Below are 24,130 nucleotides of genomic sequence, written 5' to 3' on the forward strand. Positions count from 1 at the left end.
AGAGCAGAAGTGTCCCAGATGGCTTAGAATCTAGTTCCCTGGGGCCCTTTGGGAGGGGCTACTCTCAGTCCAGGCCTTCCAAGGGAAACTACTGGGTTGCCACTGTTACTGGGCCCCACAGAGCCAACAGGAGGTCAGTGGACTGGTCCAACGGGTCCGAGGCAGGGCTGCCAGCTCACAGAGATCTCCCTTTCAGAGGATGGGCCCTTCTACCCAGATTTCAGAGACTGGACTGAGAAATAGGAAGGAGAAGAGCTAATGTCATTCTCCTACCCCATAAGGCCACACAATGCAGGGCAAATGGTATTCCCAGGATTTGTGCAGGGTGGCACAGCCACAGGACTCACCCAACGTACCTCGTCCAGTCCTGAGAAGACAAAAGCCTTCGGCTTCACCCCCAACCCTGTCGGGCTGTATGTGCTCATGTACCCGAGCATGGACAGCAACCCTGGCCCCCTCAGCTCAGAGAAGCCCCGCTCTGCACCAGTAAGAAACAGCACCTCTACCATAAGGCACAGGAAATGGACTCCTGACCTGCCACCTCAGCTTCCCTCAGGTCTAGTCCCCAGCATTCCGTCCACAGGACAGAATCCAGCTTGCTTCCCTCCTCCAACTCCCATGGCTAAGCTTTGTGCCACCAAGTTGAAATAAGAGCCTAAGAAAGGGGTTCCCCCAAAAAAAGAAAGGGGTCCCCCAATGACGGGTGTAGCATCTAAGGACTAGTGACAGTCAATGCCCGCTGTTGGAAAAAAGGAGACTGACCAGCCTGCTTGGCCAGGGACTCCAAGCCACAGGCACAGCATTCAAGGATTGGAAGGCTCAGATTAGTAAAGAAGGGGAGGCTTCCTGCCATTTCCTCCGGAAAGAGACATAAACTAGTACTTCCTGAGCCAGAGGGGGAGATGGAGAAAGGCAGAATACGGAATGCTCTCAGAACCCAGAGACAGAAGCAAAGAGGTACAAGGTAGAAATCAGGCCAGCCTGGGCTACCAAGTGAGTTCCAGGAAAGGTGCAAAGCTACACAGAGAAACCCTGTCTCGAAAAACCAAAAAAAAAAAAAAAAAAAAAAAAAATCAGGAGTTAGTCTCAGACCACCTGCTCAGAAGAAGGCTTTGAATTCTCTGAAGAACACTGGACTAGGCAGGGCTGGAGGAGCAAGAAGCTCAGATTCTGTTCTCAGCGACAATTTGGATAGGTCACTTGAATCAGACACGTTTCTTCATATGCAAAATAGGTTCTTAAAAACCACCACGCAGGTTAACTAAGAGGCAGGTGCGTCCATTCACCTGAAACACTGGTGCCGTCGTCAAGAACAAGAAAATGCCTTGTAAACTGGTATACGGAGACCTCCAAGGCACAGAGAAAAAGCAGGGGCAGAACTGTGTATGGCAGGCCACCTAACGTGTACAATGCGAAGGCCGCATACCCCTATCCATGTCTGAGTGGAAGGGCTTCAGTGGGAACCCCAGATTGCATCTGGAGAGCTAGAAGGTGGGAAGAAAATGTTTATGGCATCTGAAGTTGTTAATATATTAAACTACTGGTTTTAAAAAAGTATAAGAAATAAAAGCTAAGCCTCTGCCTTTGTCCTGTGACAAATGAAAACAGAGCTGTGGAAGGAAACACAGTCACCTGTCTCACCATTCCAAACACTGCAAGTCCCTAGGACCGAGAAAAAAATGCTAACCAGCTTCCTTGAAAGGCCTACCTCAGAATAGCATAGTCAGAAATCCCTCCTTTGGCCTGACTTCATTTCCTCCTGATGAAACGCCCAACACTGTCTTCCTCTCCCATGCACCTCTCAACAGGTATCCTAGCTCCCTGTGAGCCCTACTCAGCTATCTGAGTAGGTTTAAGCCCCAGATCCTCCCTCTCCAGGAACCTGGGATTGTTTGTGTTGCTGGGTGAAGGAACAGGCCCGCTAGTGCTTGTAACCATTCAGGGAAAATAAAATGGGGTGTAAAGAAAAGAGAGGCCAGAGAGTAAAGGTCCATTGCCGGACTGCTCTCCTCGGCTGCACATTCCCACCTCTTGTGTCTACAGACACAGCCCACGCACCACCTCTGAATATCCCTCCTACCCTCTTATCTTCAGTGGCCTCACCCCCTCTGTGGTCTACACAGGTGAGTGGCCACGACCACTTACCACCAGCAGACGGCACAGGAATATGTGTCCGTGGTGTTCTCCAGCTCCACCACCCACGTGTAGACCTCTCAGACAACCAAGATGGTGGGAGGCAGTGCAATGGGTGAGGGGGTATGAAGGGAGGTCAGGAAAGCCTTTCTTCTTCTGTACCTACCCGTGGGTGGCCTCAGTCTTTGCCATGAGTTGGCCCTTCAGGAGACCCCAATACCAGCAGCAACCTCCTCCCAACCTGTGTTTCTAATCCAAGGCTTGAGCTAGATGGCCAGATCTCTGGGAAAAGAGATTAGGAAAAAACACAATCCCGCAGATGTATGTAAAAGGCTGATAAACTCTTGAACTGATTAAGACATTCAGAGCCAGGGGCAAATGGGTTGCATGAATGTCACTCTAGTAGGAAGGTAGATACTTTATCTACATTGAGCAATGCTAATCCTGGTCCACTTAAGAAATGGGAGACCTGGCCACAGGCAGAGGTAAGACAAGCACATAAACAAATGCCCTTAGCAATCAGGCTCTGAATCCTTGGGGGCCGGACTTGAAGGAGACAGCAACAGCGATGGAAAGGTGAGAAGGGGTCTCAGAGCAGGACAGGCGGTTTCAGCTGAGTCTCTGGTGGAAGCTGTTAAAAGACACCTGGAGGCCAAGGTATTGAATACCTTTCCCCACAGCCATTATAACTGCCTTCAAGGTCCCAGAAGGACAGAGTCTCACTAAGTCATCTGTGTACAAGGTCATGAGATAAACAACATACTACTCTGGCCAGTGAGGCAGAGCCTTGAAGTAAAGCAGCCAGGACTCAAGGTCTACAGTCTAGACCAAAAAAATGCAAAATGGTTTACAGTCATGATTCTCAGTCCTAGCTGTGAATTAGAGTCATCTCGACAGAGGGGTGGGGCTGGAAAAGCTAGCCAAGCCCGAGTTTCTCCCAGACCATTAAATCGGGAATGTTTTTTAAGCTCCTCAGGGATTCTGGTGTGCAGCCAGGGTTGACAGGAGTGACCAGCAGAGTTCAGGCAGGGAATGGGGAAACACGAATGTGAGGGTAAAGTGGGGGGACGCTTGAGAGGACACCCTTCTAAAGAGAGAGATGTGGTTCACCTCCCACTAACTAGCAATCAAAATTCACACATGACATCTTTCCTTTTTCATGGACGGCTACTTTGTTTACACATCGTGGAGGTCAAAAAAAAAAAGACATCTGCAGGCAAAGTACAGCCTCCACACCGCCTGTTTAGACCTCTAGTTGCTATTTAAAATCAAGCCGTGAGAGCTTCTTAACCAAATGTTTTCCATCTCAGCCGGAGTGCAGATAGCAAAAGCACCTACTTCACTGGCTGCCCTGAGGATTAGCACAATCACCTCTGATATGTGCCTCCCACCACCCAGGGCACAGAGGAAGGGCTTGTAAAGCAGAGCAATTATTATTCATTGATAACTCATCAGCCATAAGGATCTTCTGTAGTTATACCACAGTGATAGGATAGAGCACTGGCCTAGCAGATACAAGGCCCTGGGTTCACTTCCCATCATCACAAGAAAACAAAACAAGAAGGGGATAAAGTGGGATGTGCTCTTTCGGTTCAAATGAAATCCACAGACAGCCCCTCTGGATTGGCAGTGTATCCTGTTCCTCACCCAGGAATCACTACTTCCAAGAAAACTAATGCTGAACCCACAGACTAGCTGAGAAAATTTAGGACAGAGTTCAGCTAAGCTACAGCCCTCCCCCTTGGGAGAAGCAGGCCCAAGTACCTTATATTAGGGGACCAGAACTCCCAGGAGAGAAGCTCAAGAGAAGATAGATAGATAGATAGATAGATAGATAGATAGATAGATAGATAGATGATAGACAGACTAGATAGATAGATAGATGATAGACAGATAGAATGATAGATAGATGGATAAATAGATAGATAGACAGATTAGATAGATTAGAGATGAACAGATAGACAGATAGACAGGTTAGACAGACAGACAGATCTCCTAAAAGGGAAGTCTCCTTTTATACATCTGTATAAGATTCAAGGTGGCCCTACAAAGTTCCTTGACCACTGGAGTGGTGGAGAGGTGTTAGCTCCCCCTAGTGGCTGAAATTTGGCAGAATTTGATAACGATCAACTCCAGCCACAGATGGTTTCCTGTTCTCTCTGTCCCTCAACGCCCTTGCTTTCCAGGCTCCACCCACGCAAGCAAATGTGACCCTCAATCCCTCATTGAACTCCCACCTAGAGCCTTTCCAGACCTCTCGCTTGGCCCACAGGAAGTAGTGACAAGGAAGTCGTCCAGCACAGTGTTGTTCTCCACCAGACCTGGAATTCCAGCACCCTGCCTGGGGAAGTGTCCCTGAGTTCATGAGAAACCTCATCCCATCATCTCTCCTGAGAGTATGCCTCTCCCTGTGTCTCCCCTAGTCCTCTTTTTTTTCCAGCCTCTTCCATGGTGTCCCCCAATATGCAAGCAAAGTATAGTATTCCTCCCTGCTCCAGGCTGGACCCTAGCTCTCCAGGAGGAGGCAAGGACTAGACAGTTCTTCCAACCTACAGGCTGTGAAGTAAAACATGGCACATTTCCACCATAGGGAATAAAGCAGTGTTCAGGGAGCCCTGGTGCAGGAAAACCTCAAACTCACCATGTCCTGAAGAGGGGTAGGGGGAAATAGCTAAGAACTTCTATGACAAAATCTACAAGGAACACAACACATGCTAAAGATGAGGCTGGACGCCGAGGAGGTGGAGGCCTAGACACCTCCCACCCATCACGCACCCCTCCTGACCCCCTGCCAGGGCAGACTACAGGCCTCAGCCACCATGCAACCCCAAAACAGTGGTGGGAGAAGGGACACCACAGGATGGAAAAGGCCTTGGGGACTGAGGTGTTGCTAAAGCAAGCAGGGGCCCAAAATTATCTGCAGGGCAAGGCGACAACTCAGGCCAAGCCAGAAGGCAGGGTTACGCCAGCAGGGGAAGGCCGAAGGAGTAGCTGATCAAACTGGGGACTCAGGAAGCAGATAGCTACATAGTGAGGACAGCAAAGAGGGACCATAATGGATGCAGTGAGACCATGCTGGGGGACATAGGGTTAGGGGTGAGGCCCGGAGGTCCTGGACCCTCCAGAAGAGCCTTATCAGGGACCAATCATCCTTAAGGATCACTTCCAGAAAAGTGCTGCCTGGCTGCAATTTCTGGCTTCCAGAGGCTGATGTAAAGCAGAGATGGGTCACTGGGAGACACTATAATGGCTAAGGTCCTTCCCCACTTCCCACTGTGAAAGGCAAAGTTCTGCCTCCCTCCCTCAAAAGAAGTTGGTTTCTCTTCCCAAAGCCTGGTCTTTGGATCTTCTGCCCACACACAAGCTGTCCCCGAGTTTCCTCCAGGGTACCCCTCACACATGGCCAGTCATTCAGCAAGCTCTCTGAAAGCCCATCTCACTGTGAACATGATGCAAACAAGAACCAGGACGGCTTTTATTCACTCCTGTTCCCTCAAGAGTCCAGGCTAGTGCCTGAGGTGAACAAATAAACTGCATTAAATGAAATTGCATTAAATTTCCCACTGCAGGAAAACGGAATATAAATTCCAACTCAGGAGATCCATGCCCTTTAGAAGCTCATAGCCAAGGGAAGGTCTGATGGAGAAGCTGACAATGTTGCTATAGAATTGGGCAGTCGATGCCCATATCCATGCTGCTTGCCCAGTTTTTCACACATAACCTCAACACTCAAGCTCCCTTTCCTCTCCTCTAAAAACTCTTTTCCCATCTCATAGAAAATCTCTTGCGCCGCCCCCCCCCACCCGCCACACACACACAATGGTCTGACTCTGATCCATCTGGAGCAGCTGACCTCAGCTGATTCAGACAAGAACAGGTGTGTTGCAAGCAATGAGTACACAGATGCCATTACACCATCCCTGCTGGTAACAGAGGGCGAGCCTGTCTCCTCCTCCTGGCTTTTTCTCCTAGGAACCTAGGAATCTGACTGTCTGACTGTGCCCTCTTTCTGTCCTCAGGCCAAGAAAAATTAGATCAAGAATCTGTGGAAGAAGATGGAAGGTTAGGGGGAAGGAGTTCCCTGCCCAGGATGCAGTTTCCTCCCCATTCAGCTGAAGCCTCTCAAAGGCTTTGTCAGAGTCCTGAGTTCAAGAGCCCACAGAGTGTAGAGGGGTATCTCAAGGTTGGTGCAGAGGGAGACAGTGAGTAACAATCTTAGTCCCCCTCTAACAATCTAGGACTCACTGACACCCCCCCCCAAAAAAAAAAAAGAAAAAGAAGCAGAGGGTGACAGAAGAGAAGGATGCTGGGGATTTTGGCTGAGGTACCCAAGAAGGACTTTGCAAAGGTCTATACGGAGTTAAGTTTTCCCTGACTAGGGAGAGCTGCTCAAAAAGCGCAAAGGCATAGAGGAAAGTGGAAGTAGGGGTGAGGGAGGTCAGTACCCAGCAGAGAGCAGGGGCTTGGGCCTCAGACCTGGACTTTTCCCCTGCCCTACACACACGCACACACACACACACACACACACACACACACACACACACACACTCAAAGGCAGGTTGTCTACCAGAAATGCAGAGAGAGAACCTGTCACCCTCCTACCTTTACTCATTTCACCACCACCCCCAGTTGCACGCATGTGGATTCAGACAGATCTGGGTTCTACTGTCTTAGGTATCTCTCCAAGTTTCAGTTTCTACATCAGCAAAAATTATATTTCTCTCTTGTATTTGTTTTCAGTTGTCATTTATTTGCTCATTCAGCAAACTCTTGCTAAGCACTGACCATATAATTATAGAGAATGTCAGCCCAGGCACATAATGACTATTCTGTGATTGGCAGTTCCTTCCTCATCTCCTACAATCCTACTCTTCTATCTTCCAGTTGATCAATGAACTTGGTGAGGCATGGGGTGTTACCGAATGAGTGTGGATCTTAAGGGGTTGCCTCCAGGATGGTGGGCACAGCCTAGACAAATGCCTCTGATCCTTGCACTTTGTTGAAACAATCTCTCAGGTCATTAGGATTTTAAAGGCACCAGAAGACATAGAGATCAAAGTTGACACCACCATGGTTGTGGAGCTGAAGGACCCCAACACTGAAATGATAGGGGTTAAGGTGGGGAGCACCTAGCCAGGTACCACCCTGGCTCCACCATGGCTGCTGCAACTTCTGCCTTCTCAGACCCTCTCATTAGCTATAAGCCAGGTCCTCTCTTCTAGCCAACCAAGAGGACATCTTCTGAGAACATTGAAAGAGGCTGGTTCCTAGACTTTGTTTCTAGTTATTCTACCATTTCCATTTTGATGTGAAACGGTCACTTTCCTCTTTCCATGACTTAGTCTACCCACCTTCAAACAGAATCTAGCCTGAAGTAAATAACTCTGAAGGTCACTGAAATCCTGCTCCTAGGAAAAAGTATCTAATGGGTTCATACACATTAAGAATGTGGACCTTCCTCTACATATATGTGATAGTTGTGTAGCTTGGTCTATTTGTGGGACTCCTAACAATGGGAGCAGGGGCTGTCCCTAATGCTTTGGTTGGCTCTTGGGAACCTATTCCTCATATTGGATTGCCTTGCCCAGCCTAAATACAAGGGAAAGTGCTTAGACTTACGGCAACTTGGTTTGCTGATACCCCATGGGAGGCCTGTTTTCTGAACAGAAACAGAAGAGGAGTAGATTGAGGGGGAGGAGAGCAGGGGGAGGGAATAGAAGAGGAGGGAGGGAAAACTGCAGTTGGATGTAAAATAAATTAATTTTAAAAAAGAATGTGGGTCTTATGGGAAGACTTTGGGTCTCACCAAGCTGGATGATAAAGCTAGAGAGATTTATGGATCTGGGTATGTTTAGAGAGATGAGCATGCACTCTCCAGAGTCAATCATGCTGACTCTGGGGAATGAGGAGCTCAGAGGTCTCTTCCTAAACCCTTTCATTGCCTTCCCCACTGTTCTATGAAGCAGGACACTGAGCTTTTCAGGATCCAGCATTCCCTGGGAAAGGAGCATGTGAGGAAGGTGGGCACCAAGTACATGCTGGTTATTACCAACATAAACATGAGCAATGCCAGTGTCTACAGCCTGACTGTGGGAGACAACTGGATGAGTGCTGTGCTAGCTTGAGAATGAGAATGCCCCCCCCCCTGCACCCATAGGCCCATATATTTGAATACTTGGTCCCAAGTTAGCAGAACTGTTTGGGAAGGATTAGGAGGTGTGGTCTTATTGGAAGAGGTGTGTCACTGGTGACAGACTGGAGTTTCAGAAGTCCATGTCATCTCCAGTAAGCTCTCTCTGCCTTGTAGTTATGTCTCAAGACGTGAGGGTTCAGCTACTGCTCTAGTGCCATGCTTCCTGCCAAGATACTTATGGCAGCTAACCCTCTGAAACTGTAGTCCCAAATAAGTACTTCCTTTTATAAGCCATAGAAAAGTGACTAAGATAAGTGCACAGTTCACCATGCTGGAAAGTAGGCATATGAAAGTAAGCATCTAGGCCCAAAAGGCCTGTCAGGGTGAAGAATGGCCTTGAAAGGTCTATGGCCATATTGGAGAGAGGACTGTGGTCTATTCATGAAAGGACTACATGGAGATGGGTGTTAGTATAAAAAGGAAACATGAGCTATAAGGTGTAGATATTCCTTAAAAATTATGAAACAGTGTCATGGGACAGTGTGGCATAGTGGTTAAGAGGACAGACTCTGGAGTTAGACTACTGGGGTCCATGTCCCAGCTTCTGCTACTTATGGATGTGTGATTTACATACAACAAGTTGTCTTATTTCTTTGCCCTAGTTCTCTCTGTGTGAAATGGAAAAATCATAATAGAACCTTACCTAGATGAGAATTAGAATAATCAATGTGTGAAAATTATCTACAATAATGCCCATCAGATCTCTCATACTACATAAGTTTCTTAATGCTGTTAATATTCCTAGAGGAGAGACCGTGTGACTAGCACAAGATGAGACTCCAGAGCAGACGGAGGTTAGTAAGTGGAAGGCAAGGAAGGTGCTTCCCCAGCCGTGGGCCACAGGAGGTCAGTGACCCCTGCATCTGCATTCTCCACCTCCCTGCTCTCTGCTGCAAATGAGCCACTGAAGTTCACGGAAGAAGTGAAACTAGAGATGGTGACAATGACAGACAGTGGTGATGGAGACCCGCCACACCGAGAAAGAGACTTGATTTTGTGTGGAAGTTCAACAGGAATGAGCTGAAGAGGGGTGACAAGTAGGAGATCTCAGGCCATGAGGTTGGTCTGACCTAGACACTTAAGATCGAAGATGCCAGACTCGGCAACAGTGGCAAGTTCTCTGCCCAAGCAGGAGCTTCGTACAGAGGCTCATATCACATGTCAGATCACTCATATCACTATGAGTGGTTCAGTGAGAGCTGGAGGGGTGGAATTCATGTCACGGCAGCCCCCATGTGTCCATCCATCCATCCATCCATCCATCCATCCATCCATCTATCTGTTCTTGGCAAGGCTCTGTGATGGGTACTGAAAAGAGAACGATCTTCTAGTAGGGGAGACAAGTGTGAAAATGAAATTATAATAGTCACTAACCTGAAGTTAACACACCCTGGGGTCATATTCTCAGCTGGATAATCATGGACCAAAAAATTGCTAGCTTTTAGCTGTGTGACATTCTCTGTGGAAATATGAATCCACATCTGTTCACCCCCAGATAAGCTCAAGTATCCGTTGCGTGTAAGGCCCTCTGAAAATAGAAAGGTTCAAAGATGCTGGGCCAGCCCATATGCTCATAGCCCCCACCCCATTGCCACCAGTTCCTCCCCATCCCCTGATGCCTTGCCCTGTAGATCTCCTTCTATTGACTCATCCATCTGGAAACACTAGCTTCCCTGTGACCATGAAAGCACGCTACACAGCTTACAAGCAAGGCTATTGCTCAAAGTGACCTGATATAAGATGTTATGTAGGTGACCAAGAAGGAGCATGTGTCCGTGGAGCACAGAGAAGACCAGTACACCATCTCCAATTGTGTACATAAAGACATCAGTTTGGTCCTGCTCAAGCTCAAGAATGACAGTCACACAGCAACTGCTCCTGGTGTGCACCTCAATATGCGGGTTGTCTGAGAGCACCAGCTGGCCAGTAATCAGAGTGGGTGACTAGGAAGGAGGCCCTAGACATTGTTTGAGTTTTGACTAGGAGTAGAATTAGAATACTGGCTTTGTGACCAGAAGCTGACTGCCTAATTTCTTTTTTTTTTTTTATTTTTCTTTTTTTTTTTTTTTTTTTTTTTTTTCTTTTTTTTTTTTTTTTTTTTTTTTGCTATTGCTGTTTGTTTGTTTTTTGTTGTCATTGTTGTTGTTTGTTTTTTTTCGAGACAGGCTTCTCTGTGTAGTTTTGGTGCCTGTCCTGGATCTCGATCTGTAGACCAGGCTGGTCTTGAACTCACAGAGATCCACCTGCCTCTGCCTCCCAAGTGCCGGGATTAAAGGTGTGCACCACCACCACCCAACCTGCCTAATTTCTTAAGCGGCCTTGGTCAAGTAGACCTCTCTAAGCCTCAGTTTCCCACAGGAGAAGGGTAGAGCTTTACCCTAGCATCTATTTCTAATGCTTCTCAAATGCACAGCCAACTGCACAGCACATAACACATCTTCCAGTGGTCACGTGAGTGTTGCTGTGGACTAAACAATGATGAGGTTGGAGGTAAGGAGATGAGGTGAAAGGGAGATGGGACTGAGGAGCAGAGGTTAGGCTGATCGCAAAGAGCACTGAGGTGGGAAGTAACACAATGAGATGGGAGGGCAGAGGGTTGGGATAAAATGAGAATAGAAAACTGGAGTTGGGGTAGGAAGGGAATTTTAGATTGGTTTGAACGTGATGAGGAGCTGGCCTTGTGACCTTCAATATCCACACACACCATCATGCCACAAAACTAGGTCATGGGAAGGTTTGCATTTTCATTCAGTTTACCACCCCTGTGTTCTTGGTGTTGGGGACACACAGATGCAGTATACCCAAACAGGTAAAACTAGTAGACAGATAAGTAACTGTAACCCAAGACGACAGTAACACTAGAAAGCAGGGGTATTCTGGAGCCTCAGGAAAGGGAGAAAACTTGTCTGGGAGAGGGTTGTGGTGTGAATGGCAGCTAAACAGGGGTTGCCAGGGGCTACAGAGCACCGATTTCCAGGTAGGCAGGAGGTTCAGAGAGGCAAGGAGCAAACTCCCTAGGCATATCTTAGGAGTGCTGGACACAGGATAAGGGAGGATCCAGAAAATTCAGAGTCGAGCTATGCCCCAGGCTAGCCAGATCTCTGGTCAGTGAGATGCCCTTCTGTCCCTTTGTTCCAAAGCCCCATTTGTGAAGCTGTTGTCTGTCTCTAGACTGTCCGAAGCCTCGCCAAGGCCAAGTGCAGTTCCTGGAGCTCTTGGTTAACTGTGTGCACAGGAAATGGAAGGCCCACCTGTAAAACAGTTCATAGTAGAAGTACTGGATTAAGACAAGAGAGATGGATGACAAAGTGGCCAACTTCACCACCCAAGCAAAAGAGGAGAAAACTTACACACTCTGTATTCTGTTCAGAGGGTGGCAATAACCCAACTGAGACTGAGAAAGTCTTTGCAGCAAATCCAATAGTTGAGAGATTGCTTCATGTTAATGGGTGCACCTAGTGGTCATGATGGGGGCCTTTGGCCACTGAGGTATGCTGATCTGCAGGGAATACCACAGGCTCACCCACTAACTGTTCTGGCATTCTGGTTGCAGATGAAAAGCAAATGTCATTACAAGAATCAGTTCCACTTCTTTCTTCACTCCAGAGATCATTTTGGAAGCGGGGTGCATGACACCAACTTAGGGATAAGCTTGAAACCACTTTCACTTTTCCAAAGAAAACTCTTGGCAGTACCAGTATTTTAATTATGACTCTCAATTAATTACCAGCTGCACCCCTCCCAAATGATTTCAGGTGTCAGTGTGTCGAGACTGAGGACTGTGGCACCAGAGTCGCAGGAGTTGGAGGACTTGTACTGCCACATCTTACACATAAAACCATTCGGGCTTTAGTAAATGCTCATGCCTCCCTCTACCCCCAAGAAAATCCAATTAGGAAATTTTGAATTAAGACCCAGACACTATTGGTGGTGGTGGGTTTCCACACATTGACCCTTTAATGTTTAACCAGCATTAACAATCATAGGTTTAAGGTGTTTTAAAGAGGGACAGAAGTCAACATGGGTTAGGGAAATATCTACATGCTCCCCTTCTTTACTTTTTCTCTCTCTGTGTTACCTACAGAACCCCCTGGCCTTGCCTCTCAGCCTCAAGTGGCTGATGTGACCAGGGAATTGGTGACCATCACATAGAATATCCCTGCCCAGGATGGGGCAGGGCAGTGCTTGGCTACTTTGTCAAGTGGAGAAAGAAAGGCAATAATCTGTGGATGCCAGTCAACAAGGACCCCATCCAGGGTGAGGTGCTTGGAACAGAGGTTCTAAGTCAGGAGCGGGTGGGACAAAGAAAGTCTTGCAAGTAAGCATACTCCCTCCTCATGCTCCTTGAAGAGTTTCAACATCCCATTATCTCCTCTTCTGTAGCGTCCCACTCTGTGGTCTCTTATCTCATAGATGCCCCTAGCCTCATGACCCCTCATCTTCCCACCTCAGGTACAGAGTATATTCTGGATGGAGGACACAGAATGTAAATTCCCAGTTATAGCTGTGTATAAGGCCACCCTAGGACATCCCAGCATGCCAATCAGTTCAGTGGTAGCCAAGGATCCTGTTGGTATGAGGCCAAGTCCAACACATTAGTGAAACAAGCCCCTTTAAGAGAGGATGTCCTCACTGGGAAAAGTCTGACAGGAAGGGCTACAGTCTCACTCTCTGGCAATTGCCAGATTCATAGAGGAGCAGTATTCACACTCAAGAGAAAGTCAGCAAATAAAAATTGAGCATCTGGGACAGTGAGAAGGCGGGGTGAGCAGAGTTTTTATCAAGCTTTGCTGTCTCTTGTTGGGGAAGTGAGTAAGTGTGTTGAGATTGAGTGAGGATAGTGGATGGATGCTTAGGAGGCCTTGAGTTGAGGATGTGAGGTGGGAATGCTGCTTGTAAGTGGATGTGGTGGAAATGGCTAAATTAAAGCTGGATTTTGAATGTAGGAGAGTTGAATGTATAGAGTGTATTGAATTTTGAGAATACTGAAACTACTGAGTTGATAAAATAAATTGGCACGCCAGGCAGTGGTGGTGCACACCTTTAATCCCAGCACTCAGGAGGCAGAGGCAGGTGGATCTCTGTGAGTTCAAGGCCAGCCTGGGCTATAGAGCGAGATCCAGGACAGGCACCAAAACTACACAGAGAAAACCTGTCTTGAAAAAAAAATTTTAATAAACTGGCACATTGTTGAGTAATTAAAGTTATATATTAAGAATGGTCGCTGTGGGAGCCACTGTAGAAGTAGTGAACACTAGGATTCAGGCATACTGAATGTGAGAACTAGGCATGGGTTTGGGATGGATGAATTTGGAGATCAACTGGATATCTGTGCTACCCTAGAAACTCCAGGCCTGGTACAGGGCCAAAGTATGTCTGATTCCTACAACTCAAGCATCTCCCTTGGCTGGTGTGAGCCTGTAGAAGGGACCCACCATCCAGCTACATCCTTGAGATGAGAACTGAAGGCAGCAAACAGTAGAGCAAGTATATTGGCGACCCCATCTCTGATATCTGCTACACAGCAGGGATCCTCACCAAGAAGCAGAAATACTTCTTCCATATCCGAGACATCAGTGAGGCTGGGGTTGGAGACCCTGTGGAGCTAGATGAGGGCCCACGCGACACCACTATCAGGTGAGCACACAGAACTATAGGTCCAGGGCCAACATCCCAGTTCCAAACCTTTCCCCTGAGGCTTCATCCCACAGAGAAAGATGTGGCGATGTTCTGATCAAGAAAAACCCATCCATACTTCTTATGCCTGGACAAAGCCAAGGATAATCTCTGGGATCCCTTGCTTGAAAAAAATATGAAACAAACACTGTGCCGAATTAGTATCTCTGTGTGTCCTTGGAGGCGTAAGGAAAATAGAAACAAATTAAGATGCAGGACCTGCCTTCCAAGATCTTACTTGTTGGGAGACACAGATGAAAATGTAAATGTTTCCCAGTGTTCCAGGACAGCCAGACATCTTTGTATGGCCTGTACCGCAGCCACTAAAGGGGCTGGGAAAGGCTCTGGAGGGGAGGCTTAAAGCTGAAGAGCAATCCATGCCCTTCCGCCCCAGCTGTCCCCAGGTTTGACCTCAGCACCTAGCTAGAGCCAGACAGTGGTGGGTGCTGGGACGGCCCTCGCGCCTATGCAGCCTTCTCTGGGTTGTCCCTGACTCTGCTCCCCATACAGCCCCCTGCAACAAGCTGGGTGTTGTAAGCACTATTGTCTGAGGCTAGTTCTGCCACTCACCAGGTCCCTGGAGCCTAGGAGACTATTTGATAACGAGAAGAGCCTTCTTCCAAATACTCTCCCGGTGACTGACTATGCTGTCTCCAATTACCACCCAGGACTTACCACTACCTGCAGTGACCTGGCAGAAAGACAGCATTACTATCAAGGGCTGGAAAACCACCACCAAGGTCAAAAACTATCCCCAGTTCCTCGTTAGCAGCACCAAGTGTTCCGACTAAGGAGTGTGTCGGACCTTGCTCCAGAATGAGTGTGGAGGCGCACACTATGGTGTCTACATGCCAGTGGTAGGTACAGTAAGAGGCCCGGGGGGCTGTGCTCCTTACATATCACCACATGCATATGGTACGTGCAGGAGGCAGTGGGCAGCAGCCTCTGGGAGGTATCATCGCACACTCCCCGTGTGCTTGGGGCAGGGGCAGGTGGTAGCAGAGGCCTTCTGTAGCTATCCTTGCGCACTCCACCAAACGTAACTCCCCACGGCTCCTTACCAACCTAAGACACAACCTTTGCCGGCGAGTGGGCAGGGAGGCCTACTTTGACACCACAAACCAAGGCTTCATCAGCCTTTGACTGGTAGAGAGGTTTTTTGGTTTTGGTTTGGTTTGGTTTGGCTTGACCCTTTTATCTCAGAGTCCTGGAGCCCAGGAGACATTGACGCAGGGCACAGCCCTTGCTTCAGAGTCTGTGGCTGGTCATATCTGATGAGATATGAAGCATAAACAGAGTACAATCTGCAAGGAAAGAAGCGGAGAAGGGGTGAAGGGCAGGAGCTACCAGTGCAGAGGAATCTACTGGAAACTGGGGGTGACTGCTGAGGTCTGAACAGCGCAGAAATAGAAAAAGATGAACCTTTATTGACTATTAACTACGTGGTTATTAACTACATGGTGGCCACCTTATCCCTTAATCCTGTAAAATAAGCAGCCATTGTTAGTCTATAATGAGGCAATGGGTATCATAAAAGACATGTGACTTGCCAAAGGTCACAAGCTATTAAATGGCAAGATGATACTTCACAAACAGGTTTTTCTGACTGCAGGACATCTGCTGCCTACCACTCACAGAAGGAAAGTGTGTGGTTCCATCTTCCAACAGGCTGGGCAGGTGGGTGGGGAGGCTAGGGTGAAGGCCCAACTTCTGTCCCCAGGGTAGCTAACAAACTTCCAATTCTTCCAGATTTCTCCAGACCTCCTGCAAACCTATGGCCGTGTGCCCACACGTGAGTGCCTCTGACCTGGAACCACAATGCTGATGTCCAGGAAGACGGTGATGACCACTATGTCACCGGCTGGTTCACTGCAGCCAAGCGTGTCTTCAGCAACAAGTGCATGGTGACCAGGCAGGAAATGCTACTTCAGACTGGTGGTTCAAAATGAAATGGCTGACAGCGACCCACTGCACTCCAAGGATACCTGGCTTGTCAATAAGGACCAGAGTGAATACAGGACTGGGGGCCTGCTCGGGAAGCCCTGATCTTGAAGAGGGCATAGGGTCACTAAAGGGTAGTGTTAAGGTCAGAGAGCCAAGAGATCGGTTATCACTTAGAGCCCTTTGAGAAACTCAGCAGAGATGTTATCTGGTGGGTGCTTTCAGTGATGTGACTGATACGGAGATGGGAAGGTGCCCTTGGGGGCCCAGATAATAGTGAGGGAGAGAAGATTACAGAGCCAATTTGAAGCCTGCTAGAGAGAGGGACGGTAAAGGGTGGCTGGAACTCTGGAAAACAGTGGTAAAGTCTGAAGAGATAGAGATAACATCAGGAAGCCGGAAATGAGGGTTCAATGGGGCAAAGAGGACAACCTAAACGCTGACTTGACATAGGGGAAGTCTGGAGGAAGAGTTCCATGCCAGGGAAAGAGCTGAGAACACCAGGATCCAAGAAGTAGGTATGGCGAAGGCATCTAGATTCCCCCCAGTCTAGGAAAGCATAAAAACCCGTGAGACTGCTTCAGCTAGTCAAATCCTGGAGTGGGGAGGGGCATTGAGAGTGTACAAAAGTCCTTAAGAACTGTGTATATGCGATAGCACACACCTTTAGTCCCAGCACTTGGGAGACAGAGGCAGGTGGATTTCTGTGAGATTGAGGACAGCCTGGTCTACAAAAGCTCCAGGTCAGGCTGTATAGTGAGACTCTCTCAAGGAAGAGAAGGAGGGAGGGAGAGAGGGAGGCAGGGAGGGAGGCAGGGAGGGAGGAGGGAGAGAGGGAGGGAGGGAGGGAGGGAGGAGGACCTGAGCACCATGCTGAAATTGTATCAGCAGGACAGGCACTATGCACTCCTCTTTCTGATCCACTGTGATCTGTGGCCAGGACTACACCATCACTGGCACCTCCTTGGGAACCCATGGCTCATGGTGATGTCAACATCACTGCCAATTCCAAGTTCTGGCATAACTCCAGCAGCACTGTGTGTACCCTGGTCATCCCCACCTGCACACTGAAGGACAGTCGTGAATACTGCACTGAAGAATGAGCTAGGCAAGGACCATAGCAGCTGTGTGGTCACTGTCTATGGTGAGACCACCACCAGGCATGGCCTGCAGGGAGGACACATCCATCTTGTCGAAGGGCAGGGGCCCAATCCATTCATCACTCTCTTCAATTGGCTAGAGCTGTCTTTCATTTGATCTGCTTTCAAGTGATACAAATATTCTCCCATCTTATCAATGTCTTATATAATGTTCCTGGCCTCTACAGATATGGAGAATTCATAATCCCTTGCTAAACTGTGACAGCATATACGGCTGGACTGAGACCCACCTTTTAAAAAGATACTGGCCCAGACTGGCCCACCACAATTTATCCAGCAGGGTTCTGGAAGAAATCTGTATGTTTGCAAATTTTCTCGAGTGGCTTTGATATGCATTGATGTTGAAAATCACTGGTCTAGGGTAAGGGCAGAAGAGAGGCCCAAACACTGGGAAGTGTAAAGCAGACTGCTCCTCTCACATATGCCTGCTTGCTTTGGCTTGTGATGAACATGTCTGAGGCGATACTTTACTCCTTGTCACCCAATCTACTGTCTTCATGGCTACATGGCTAGCAGTGTGGCCCCTCCATTGTGAAGCCAACCTGCCATGCTTTGTTGTTCAGGTTCCTCCCAGCTTCTCCCAATCTTCATGTTTATATCTTAGCAGGCCAGGCACCCCATTTCCTATCTCCTCAGCTTCACGCTCTATCACTCCCTCAAATTCTCTGCGGTGATGCCCCTCCATGGTTGTGGTCTCCATAGCTACAGATCTTTATTCGGCCAGTTAGAGATGACTTTCTTTAGGGAGAGAGATGGTGTCCCACTGCTCTGTCTCCTAAGTGTTCAACTAAGTGTCTGGCCCTAAGAAGATCATGCTTCCAGAACAGCTCTGCTGAACTGTGTCAGAACTAAGCCAGGAGGGCACGGTGATGGAGGTGGGGGATCCAGCTTCCACTCCACTACCAGATATCCCTGACAGTCACTCTCATTGGTTTTGGGAACATGGAACCGAGCCCTGGTGCCACCACTGTCTAGCCACCTCTCTGGTTTGCTAACCTACTGGGTGATGAGGAAGCACCTAACACAATTCCTGGAAAATACCAAGTATGACTAGATGGCAGCTTTTGATCCCACACCCAGCTAATCCAGCTTGGGAGACTCAGGGACCAGTTCTCAGTTCCTATGTAGCGACTCTAAATCCAGCAATTTCAGATCTTTCATGAGCACTAATAAATATTTGCTTTGACCTTTCAAAGATGACAGGTCAAGCCTAGCATCCATCACTGAGAATCTTCGGAAGGTGGAGGACCTCATGCGAGCTGGAGGCATCAGCGTCAGCTGCGGTGATGTGGGGCTTTTCGGCCAGTCTGCCTTCCAGGATGTGCGTCACTGTAAGTGTGAGGTGAAGGTGTGGAACTCACGGAGTTCACCTTCCCTGCTCCTGAGAGTGGAGTGCAATAGGAACCCTGGGGATGGACACAGCCAACCCAAGCACATGAAGTCCCCTTGGGGCTTCCCTTCCTTCTCCATCCCCACACTCACTCTCACCCTCCCCTCAGCAAGAAGGACAAATTCTGCTAACTTCCTCCTTCCCATCTTGCTCCCTTCCATTTCTTCACATCATAGGGGTCTGTGTTCAGCATTCTAGAGTTTAAATGGATCAGGATCCTACTCCCTTAGTATCCAGCCAAAGCAGGACAGAACTGCTTGTGTAGTTTACTAGTTTTAAACATGTTTTACAGTAGAATACTGCCTTGAAGGATTTTAAATTAGAGACTTGAAATGATGGAGCCCTGCGTCCTGCTCTCCATGTCCCCCCACCCCCATATTTCTTTGCTCTCTATCCCCATGAGAGGTGTCTGTAAAAACTTTAGTTTGGGTCTAGCTTAACAGCTCATAGCATTACACAACTCAGTGGTAGAGCGTGATTTTAGCATGCGAAATATCTTGGGTTTGATCCCCAGCACCAAAAACAAAGTTTGGAAAGTCGTCGATTCATTCAACACCCATGAGGTTTGAATCTCCTATATTACATTCCCCGCAAAGGTACAGCAGAAATATCAGTGGCATATTCACCACTGACCCTTTCTACTCCAGGACTAGGCACTGCCTGTTAAAATCCCAATGCCGCTGGAGTAAGGCAGACAATAGTCTGCTGAGGTTTCAGGTCTAAAGTAAGAATCAGCTCATCTAATTCCACTCCTCCAGGCTGCTCAACTAAACCCAGAGTCCAAGGAGGAAAGGCTAGAATAGAAGTCTGCACCACTTAGAGAAGCAGCAGGTCTGGGCTGGGGACAGGGGAGGGTAATGCGGCAACTGCATGAAGGGTTACCAAGACTGCTAAGCACCGATACACAGGGACCTACGCCCAGGACAAACGCAGACAATGGCAAGTCACTACCCACCCACCCCACCCTCTTGAACTATAACCCCCCCACATACACACACACACACAGTGACCAGGGAAGGGAGACCCACTGAAGTGTCAGCACAGCCAGGGAGCCAGCTAGGTGCCAAGAGGCCTGAGCCAAGACAACTGTGACCCAGGCTGTGAGGACAACCAGGGCTCCTGGCACCATGCCTCCACTCCGGGTCCAGGACAGGCACGTGCCACACAGGCAGACAAGTTAGGAAGCCAATGACCCTTGGGTTTTTATTCTATTTTATTTTTTTCACATGGGCAGTAGAGGGTGGAGTTACCCCATCCTTACTCCCCTTGCATTGACTGTGCCTCAGGTCTTAAGACCCCAAAGTGTCGTTCAGAACTCACTCCCGGGGCAGGAAAAAAGCATTGCCAGGGAAGGGCCCCCAGCTCGGAGCCAGGTTAAGCACCCCCCCCCTCCAGGAGCTCTCTGAGGCCCATCCCTTTAAGTCTTTTACAGACAGCAAGACAAAGACATGTAGCTGGAGACCAGCCCCTTCCTTTGGCATGGTTCACCCTAGCCCTGGGGATAGTCTGAAGGTGACAGTATGAGGCCTGAGCTCTGGGCTGGCCTGTGAAATGGGACCAACCTGAAACCTTGGCCCCCTGAAGCTTCCAAACCAAGGAAGTTCCCTCTATTACTTCTCATAGGCAGACGGACATTCACCACTTGAAGACTGAGATTGTGGAAGTAACAAGGCTAGACAACGGAAAACAAGACTACCTTCAACCAATCTTCCCAACGGGGAGCCTGGGGAAGGAGCTTCAAGCCCTGGTCCTGGGTCATCTTGGGAGAGAAAAGGTGGGAAAAGATGAGCCTGGCATTGCCATTGGTCCTGGGCATAAGAGATAGTCACACTCTTCCATCTAGCCAAAAAAAAAAAAAAAAAAAAAGAGGCGTCAAAAAGCACCATCGTCTTCCAGGAGGGCTTTGACAGTCCTGCTGGGACGCGGACAGGTCTACTCTGACTTAGGCGAGGGATGTGAGGCTGCCTCTTTGAGCTCTCAGTTTTCCTGGGAGCTCCTCCCGCTGACCCCTTCAAGCCTGCCACTTTCCCAGGAGGTGCCTGGTGATCCAGCTCCTGCACACTCCCAAAGCCTGGGCCCCAGCCCCAGGAGAAAGGTGAGCAGACCCCAGTCCCTTCAGTTGGCCTTGCTCAGTCTATAGTCTTCCACCGGCTCTCGGCTCTCGACAGCCGACAGGGCAATGAGCATCTGAGCGGCATAGTATGTGGACATGATGAGCGCCCGAGAGTAGGGCACAGGAAAGCAGAACTTGTTGACAGCGATGGTCAGGTCTGAGATGATGAAGAGCAGTGCACCACTGCCGGCCGCCAGCTCCGTCCATCGCCAGGCTGCCCCAACCAGCCGCAACCCTGCCATAGCTCTCCAGCCCATGAAGCTGATAAGGGCCACATAGACCCCTACCAAGTAGGTGAAGGCACCTGACAGCCCTGGGTAGAGTAGAGCATAGCACAGGCCTGACAGCACTCCAATCACCAGACCTGTCCGGAGAGCCAGTGGCCGCATGCCAAAGGCCGAGGCATACAGTATGTGTGTCACAGCAAACATCAGGAGACCTGGAAGTGAGAGGGGACAAAGAATGCTAAAGGCAGGCTTGGTGACTAATGAGTACTTGTGTGCAAGAGAACGGGACTGGGGATAACCCAGCAGCTTTTGCTCTGGGACTAGGAGGGCTGGGAAGATCTATAGTTTTAAACTCACCCTCTCCCTTAGAGAACTGGTCCTCCTCCAAGAGAAGACCAAAGTCCCCAGCCTCAGAAACCCTCCGACTCCCTGTCCCTTCTTCCAAAGCCTTCCCCTATCCCAACCCCAGGACCCTCTTTTCTCCAGTCCCAGGCACCCTCCCAGGCAACTCCTATAACTACTGACCATGCTCAAAGTAGCCGTGGTCCTGCCAGATGAGGAAGGCATCACCCACAGCAGAGAAGACGAGCCCCACAAAGATGAGGGAGGCACTGGGATGGGCCAGCAGGAACCTGAAGCCATGGGCCAGAAGGAAAAGCCAGAGGCAGAAGATGGGCAGGCACTTGATAAGGGCACTGACCCACGATGGGCTGGACGAGGGCAGCCAGAGCACAAAATACACACAGGTGGCCTTAAAGAAGGGTACCAGTTTGGGTCCTTCACTCTTCACCTGGAAGAGACAGGATAAGGGCAGCACTCAGAGGTTGGGGGCACAGAAGCCCATGGTGGTATGGAAAACCCAGTACCTTTCCCCAAGGCTACAGTGCATACACTAGCCCTCTACCACTCAGGACAAGGAGGACTGACAGAGAAACCTAGCCTGTCTGGCTCCAACCAGCCAGCAGGATGTGAACAAAGCCATTATCACCCGGAGGCTCAATTTACCAGGACAGGCAAGGGTCCCACTGTCCTGTCACTCTCATCCACTCTTGGCCCTGGGACTAGGCCAGAATAGTCATTCACTGGACCAACAGTAAATATTGGGATATTCCCTTCTGCAACTTAGTGCTGGTCCCTTCTAGCTTCCTCCCTTCCCCCTCCTCGAGGGATCCCGTAGCACCTCTCCCTGTCAGCGTCAGCTCCCAGCTGTCTGGAACTGGAGTAATGTCAGAGGAAAACCACAGAAACACACTGACTGACCAACTCATGATCCCAGCTTTAGAGCCCCAGCAACACACCAGGTGAGTGCCAGGAATGTAGAAAGTGGCGGCACCTCCACCCCACAGGCTTTCTGTTCTGCCCAGCCTGACCCTCAGCTCCTGCTCTACCTGTGTTAGACTAAAGGTAGCATCAAGGACAAAGAGAGGTGCTAGGGATGCTGGGAAGAGAAACAGATTTGTGTTGGGAGCAATAAACAGTGCTTAAAACACCAAAGATTTCCAGGGCTGGGGAAAGGGGGTGTTGGTCATTTCTTTTCCCAGAGAACAAGAGCAACTTGAGGCACCAGAGACAGGAAGGGGGGTGGGGAGGGCTTCTTGTCCCAGCTTCTGATCTGGAGCCAGCAGACAGGCTGGGAGGAGATGGGGAACTGAGAGGGGGAAGTTGGCCCAGCTGACTGGGTCTCAGCTGGATTAAGGGGAGGGCAGCTAAAGAAAGGTTTTACTCAAGGCCACTGCAGGCACAGTCCGAGATGGGGGAGGAGAGTCTGCAGATGTTCTTCGGTCTCCTGAAGCTCCTTCTCTTGGGTTGCTAGTTCACAGTTTCTGAGGGTGAATTGGAGCAGTTAGGGTCCCCTATAGACCCCAAACTCCACCTAAAGTGCTCTGGCTGGGTGAGGAAGCTGTTCCACAGAGGACTCTGAGGACACACTCAGATTCCCAGGCTACCAGGTACCTGATGCCCCTTGGGAAGGGTAGAGAAGAGACATATAGTGGGTCCAGAGATAAGCCTGCTCTCGCTCTGCCAGAGGTGAGAGAAGAGAGCAGAGTTGACACTCCCTCCCCATGGAAACTCCCTTATCAAGGATAGTCAGGGTGAGGGCTAGGTCAAGGGAGGAGACCCGAGGGGATGACCAGCTCCACCTGCCAGCCCTCCGAAACATCAACTTTGCTCTCCCCTCATCCCCCAGGCCCATATTTTCTAGAAGAAACAGGCAGTAGGTGGTGAAATCATGACGGAGAAGTCAGCCTGATAAGGGTGGGGAGACAAGCCAAAGGTTAGAGTTGACAGTCTGAAAAAGGAGGTCAAGCCAATAGAGAGCGGTCCACTGTCACCTAGCGCCTTAACAGCGCTGCTTCGACTGAGACATCGCCTCCTGCGCCGCCGCCAAGATGACGAGGAAACCAACTTGGAGCAGGATTCCCAAGAGGTCTGCCCCCCCATCCCACCCCACCCCACACACACTCTCGAACGCTTCTCTGAGGTCCCTGCACACAGAACCCTGAGGCCTGCTGCGTCCACTCCCAGGCCAAGACCCGCAGACCCGCTCCAGACACACATGGATCAACAAAGTCACGCTTCCGAGTCACGTGCACAATGTTTTCCTCCCTCCTGCGGGCAGACTGGGGGCGCGCGGAGGAGGGGTGCTGCGTGAGTGGGGAGCAAGGAACCGTGACAGCCGCCGCTTCCCCCGGAGGGGTACCAGCTTCCTCGGCTCCCACGGCGGCCCGGCTTGCCGCTACCTCGTCCCAGGCCCGGGAGGGGCTCCGGCCGCGGCTCGCGCGCTCGCGCACTCACCACAGTGACCGGGGACACCATGGCGGCGGCGGCGGCTGCTGGCACCCGCTCCGGGTTGCACGGCCAGGACGCACCTAGGGCCAGGTGAGCAGACGAAGGAACAAAGCCGGGGAAGAAGTACAATACCTCCCGCGCGCCGGGCGCTCGGAGTACTGTCTGTGAACCTCACGACGTCACCTCGGATCCAGCCAATGAGCGGGCCGGAGCCTCGGATGGGCGGAGTCCGGCTGGCGGCGCCGGCCAGGCTCCCACTGTTTCTGAGCTGAAAAGGAGGTCCTCCCACCCCGGGCGCGGGCGGGGCCTCAAGGCCACGCCCTTTCGGGAGTTGTGCCAAGCATCCCTGAACGTGACCAGGACCCCCATGGCTGAGGAGCCAGTCTGGCTAGGAGACAAGCACATCCGCTGCCCCGGGAGCACCACGAGACGCATCTCTTAATTCTCGAACAGAAAAAGCAAAGACAGATTCTTGTCAGCCTTTAAACATGCAGTCTAGGCGAACGC

The 24,130-nt window shown here is 49.9% G+C and overlaps 2 protein-coding genes across 2 annotated transcripts; one reads left to right on the forward strand and one right to left on the reverse strand.

Moving 5' to 3' along the window:
• Positions 1–300: 300 nt before the first annotated feature.
• Positions 301–17,259, forward strand: Igsf22 (immunoglobulin superfamily member 22). Its single transcript, XM_037209426.1, is given in 26 exon segments — positions 301–556; positions 2,129–2,248; positions 6,153–6,195; positions 6,406–6,497; positions 8,041–8,252; positions 8,388–8,402; positions 9,228–9,271; positions 9,273–9,315; positions 9,317–9,518; positions 9,822–9,844; positions 9,995–10,061; positions 10,064–10,227; positions 11,117–11,135; positions 11,498–11,690; positions 11,692–11,748; positions 12,409–12,503; positions 12,506–12,603; positions 12,785–12,899; positions 13,670–13,750; positions 13,753–13,963; positions 14,513–14,535; positions 14,690–14,863; positions 15,800–15,908; positions 15,910–16,041; positions 16,875–17,030; positions 17,032–17,259. Coding segments are annotated over 26 exon segments (2,913 nt in total). The 3' UTR covers positions 17,201–17,259.
• A 2,429-nt stretch (positions 17,260–19,688) lies between these two features.
• Positions 19,689–23,749, reverse strand: Tmem86a (transmembrane protein 86A). Its single transcript, XM_028860278.2, has 3 exons — positions 23,630–23,749; positions 21,359–21,623; positions 19,689–21,045 (listed from the first exon to the last, which is right to left on the reverse strand). The coding sequence occupies exons 1-3, from the start codon at positions 23,648–23,650 to the stop codon at positions 20,609–20,611; spliced, it is 723 nt and encodes a 240-aa protein (XP_028716111.1). The 5' UTR covers positions 23,651–23,749; the 3' UTR covers positions 19,689–20,608.
• Positions 23,750–24,130: the final 381 nt, after the last annotated feature.

This window comes from Peromyscus leucopus, chromosome 1, assembly GCF_004664715.2.
Source record: "Peromyscus leucopus breed LL Stock chromosome 1, UCI_PerLeu_2.1, whole genome shotgun sequence".
NCBI lineage: Eukaryota > Metazoa > Chordata > Mammalia > Rodentia > Cricetidae > Peromyscus > Peromyscus leucopus.

Bases quoted from the DNA above. Each gene is read 5' to 3' on its own strand.
- Tmem86a (XM_028860278.2), bottom strand. From the start codon at position 23,650: ATGGTGTCCCCGGTCACTGTG. The intron at 21,624-23,629 runs GTGAGTGCGCGA...TGTCTCTTCCAG, and splicing joins TGGTGTCCCCGGTCACTGTG to GTGAAGAGTGAAGGACCCAA. The intron at 21,046-21,358 runs GTCAGTAGTTAT...TCTCACTTCCAG, and splicing joins CCACGGCTACTTTGAGCATG to GTCTCCTGATGTTTGCTGTG.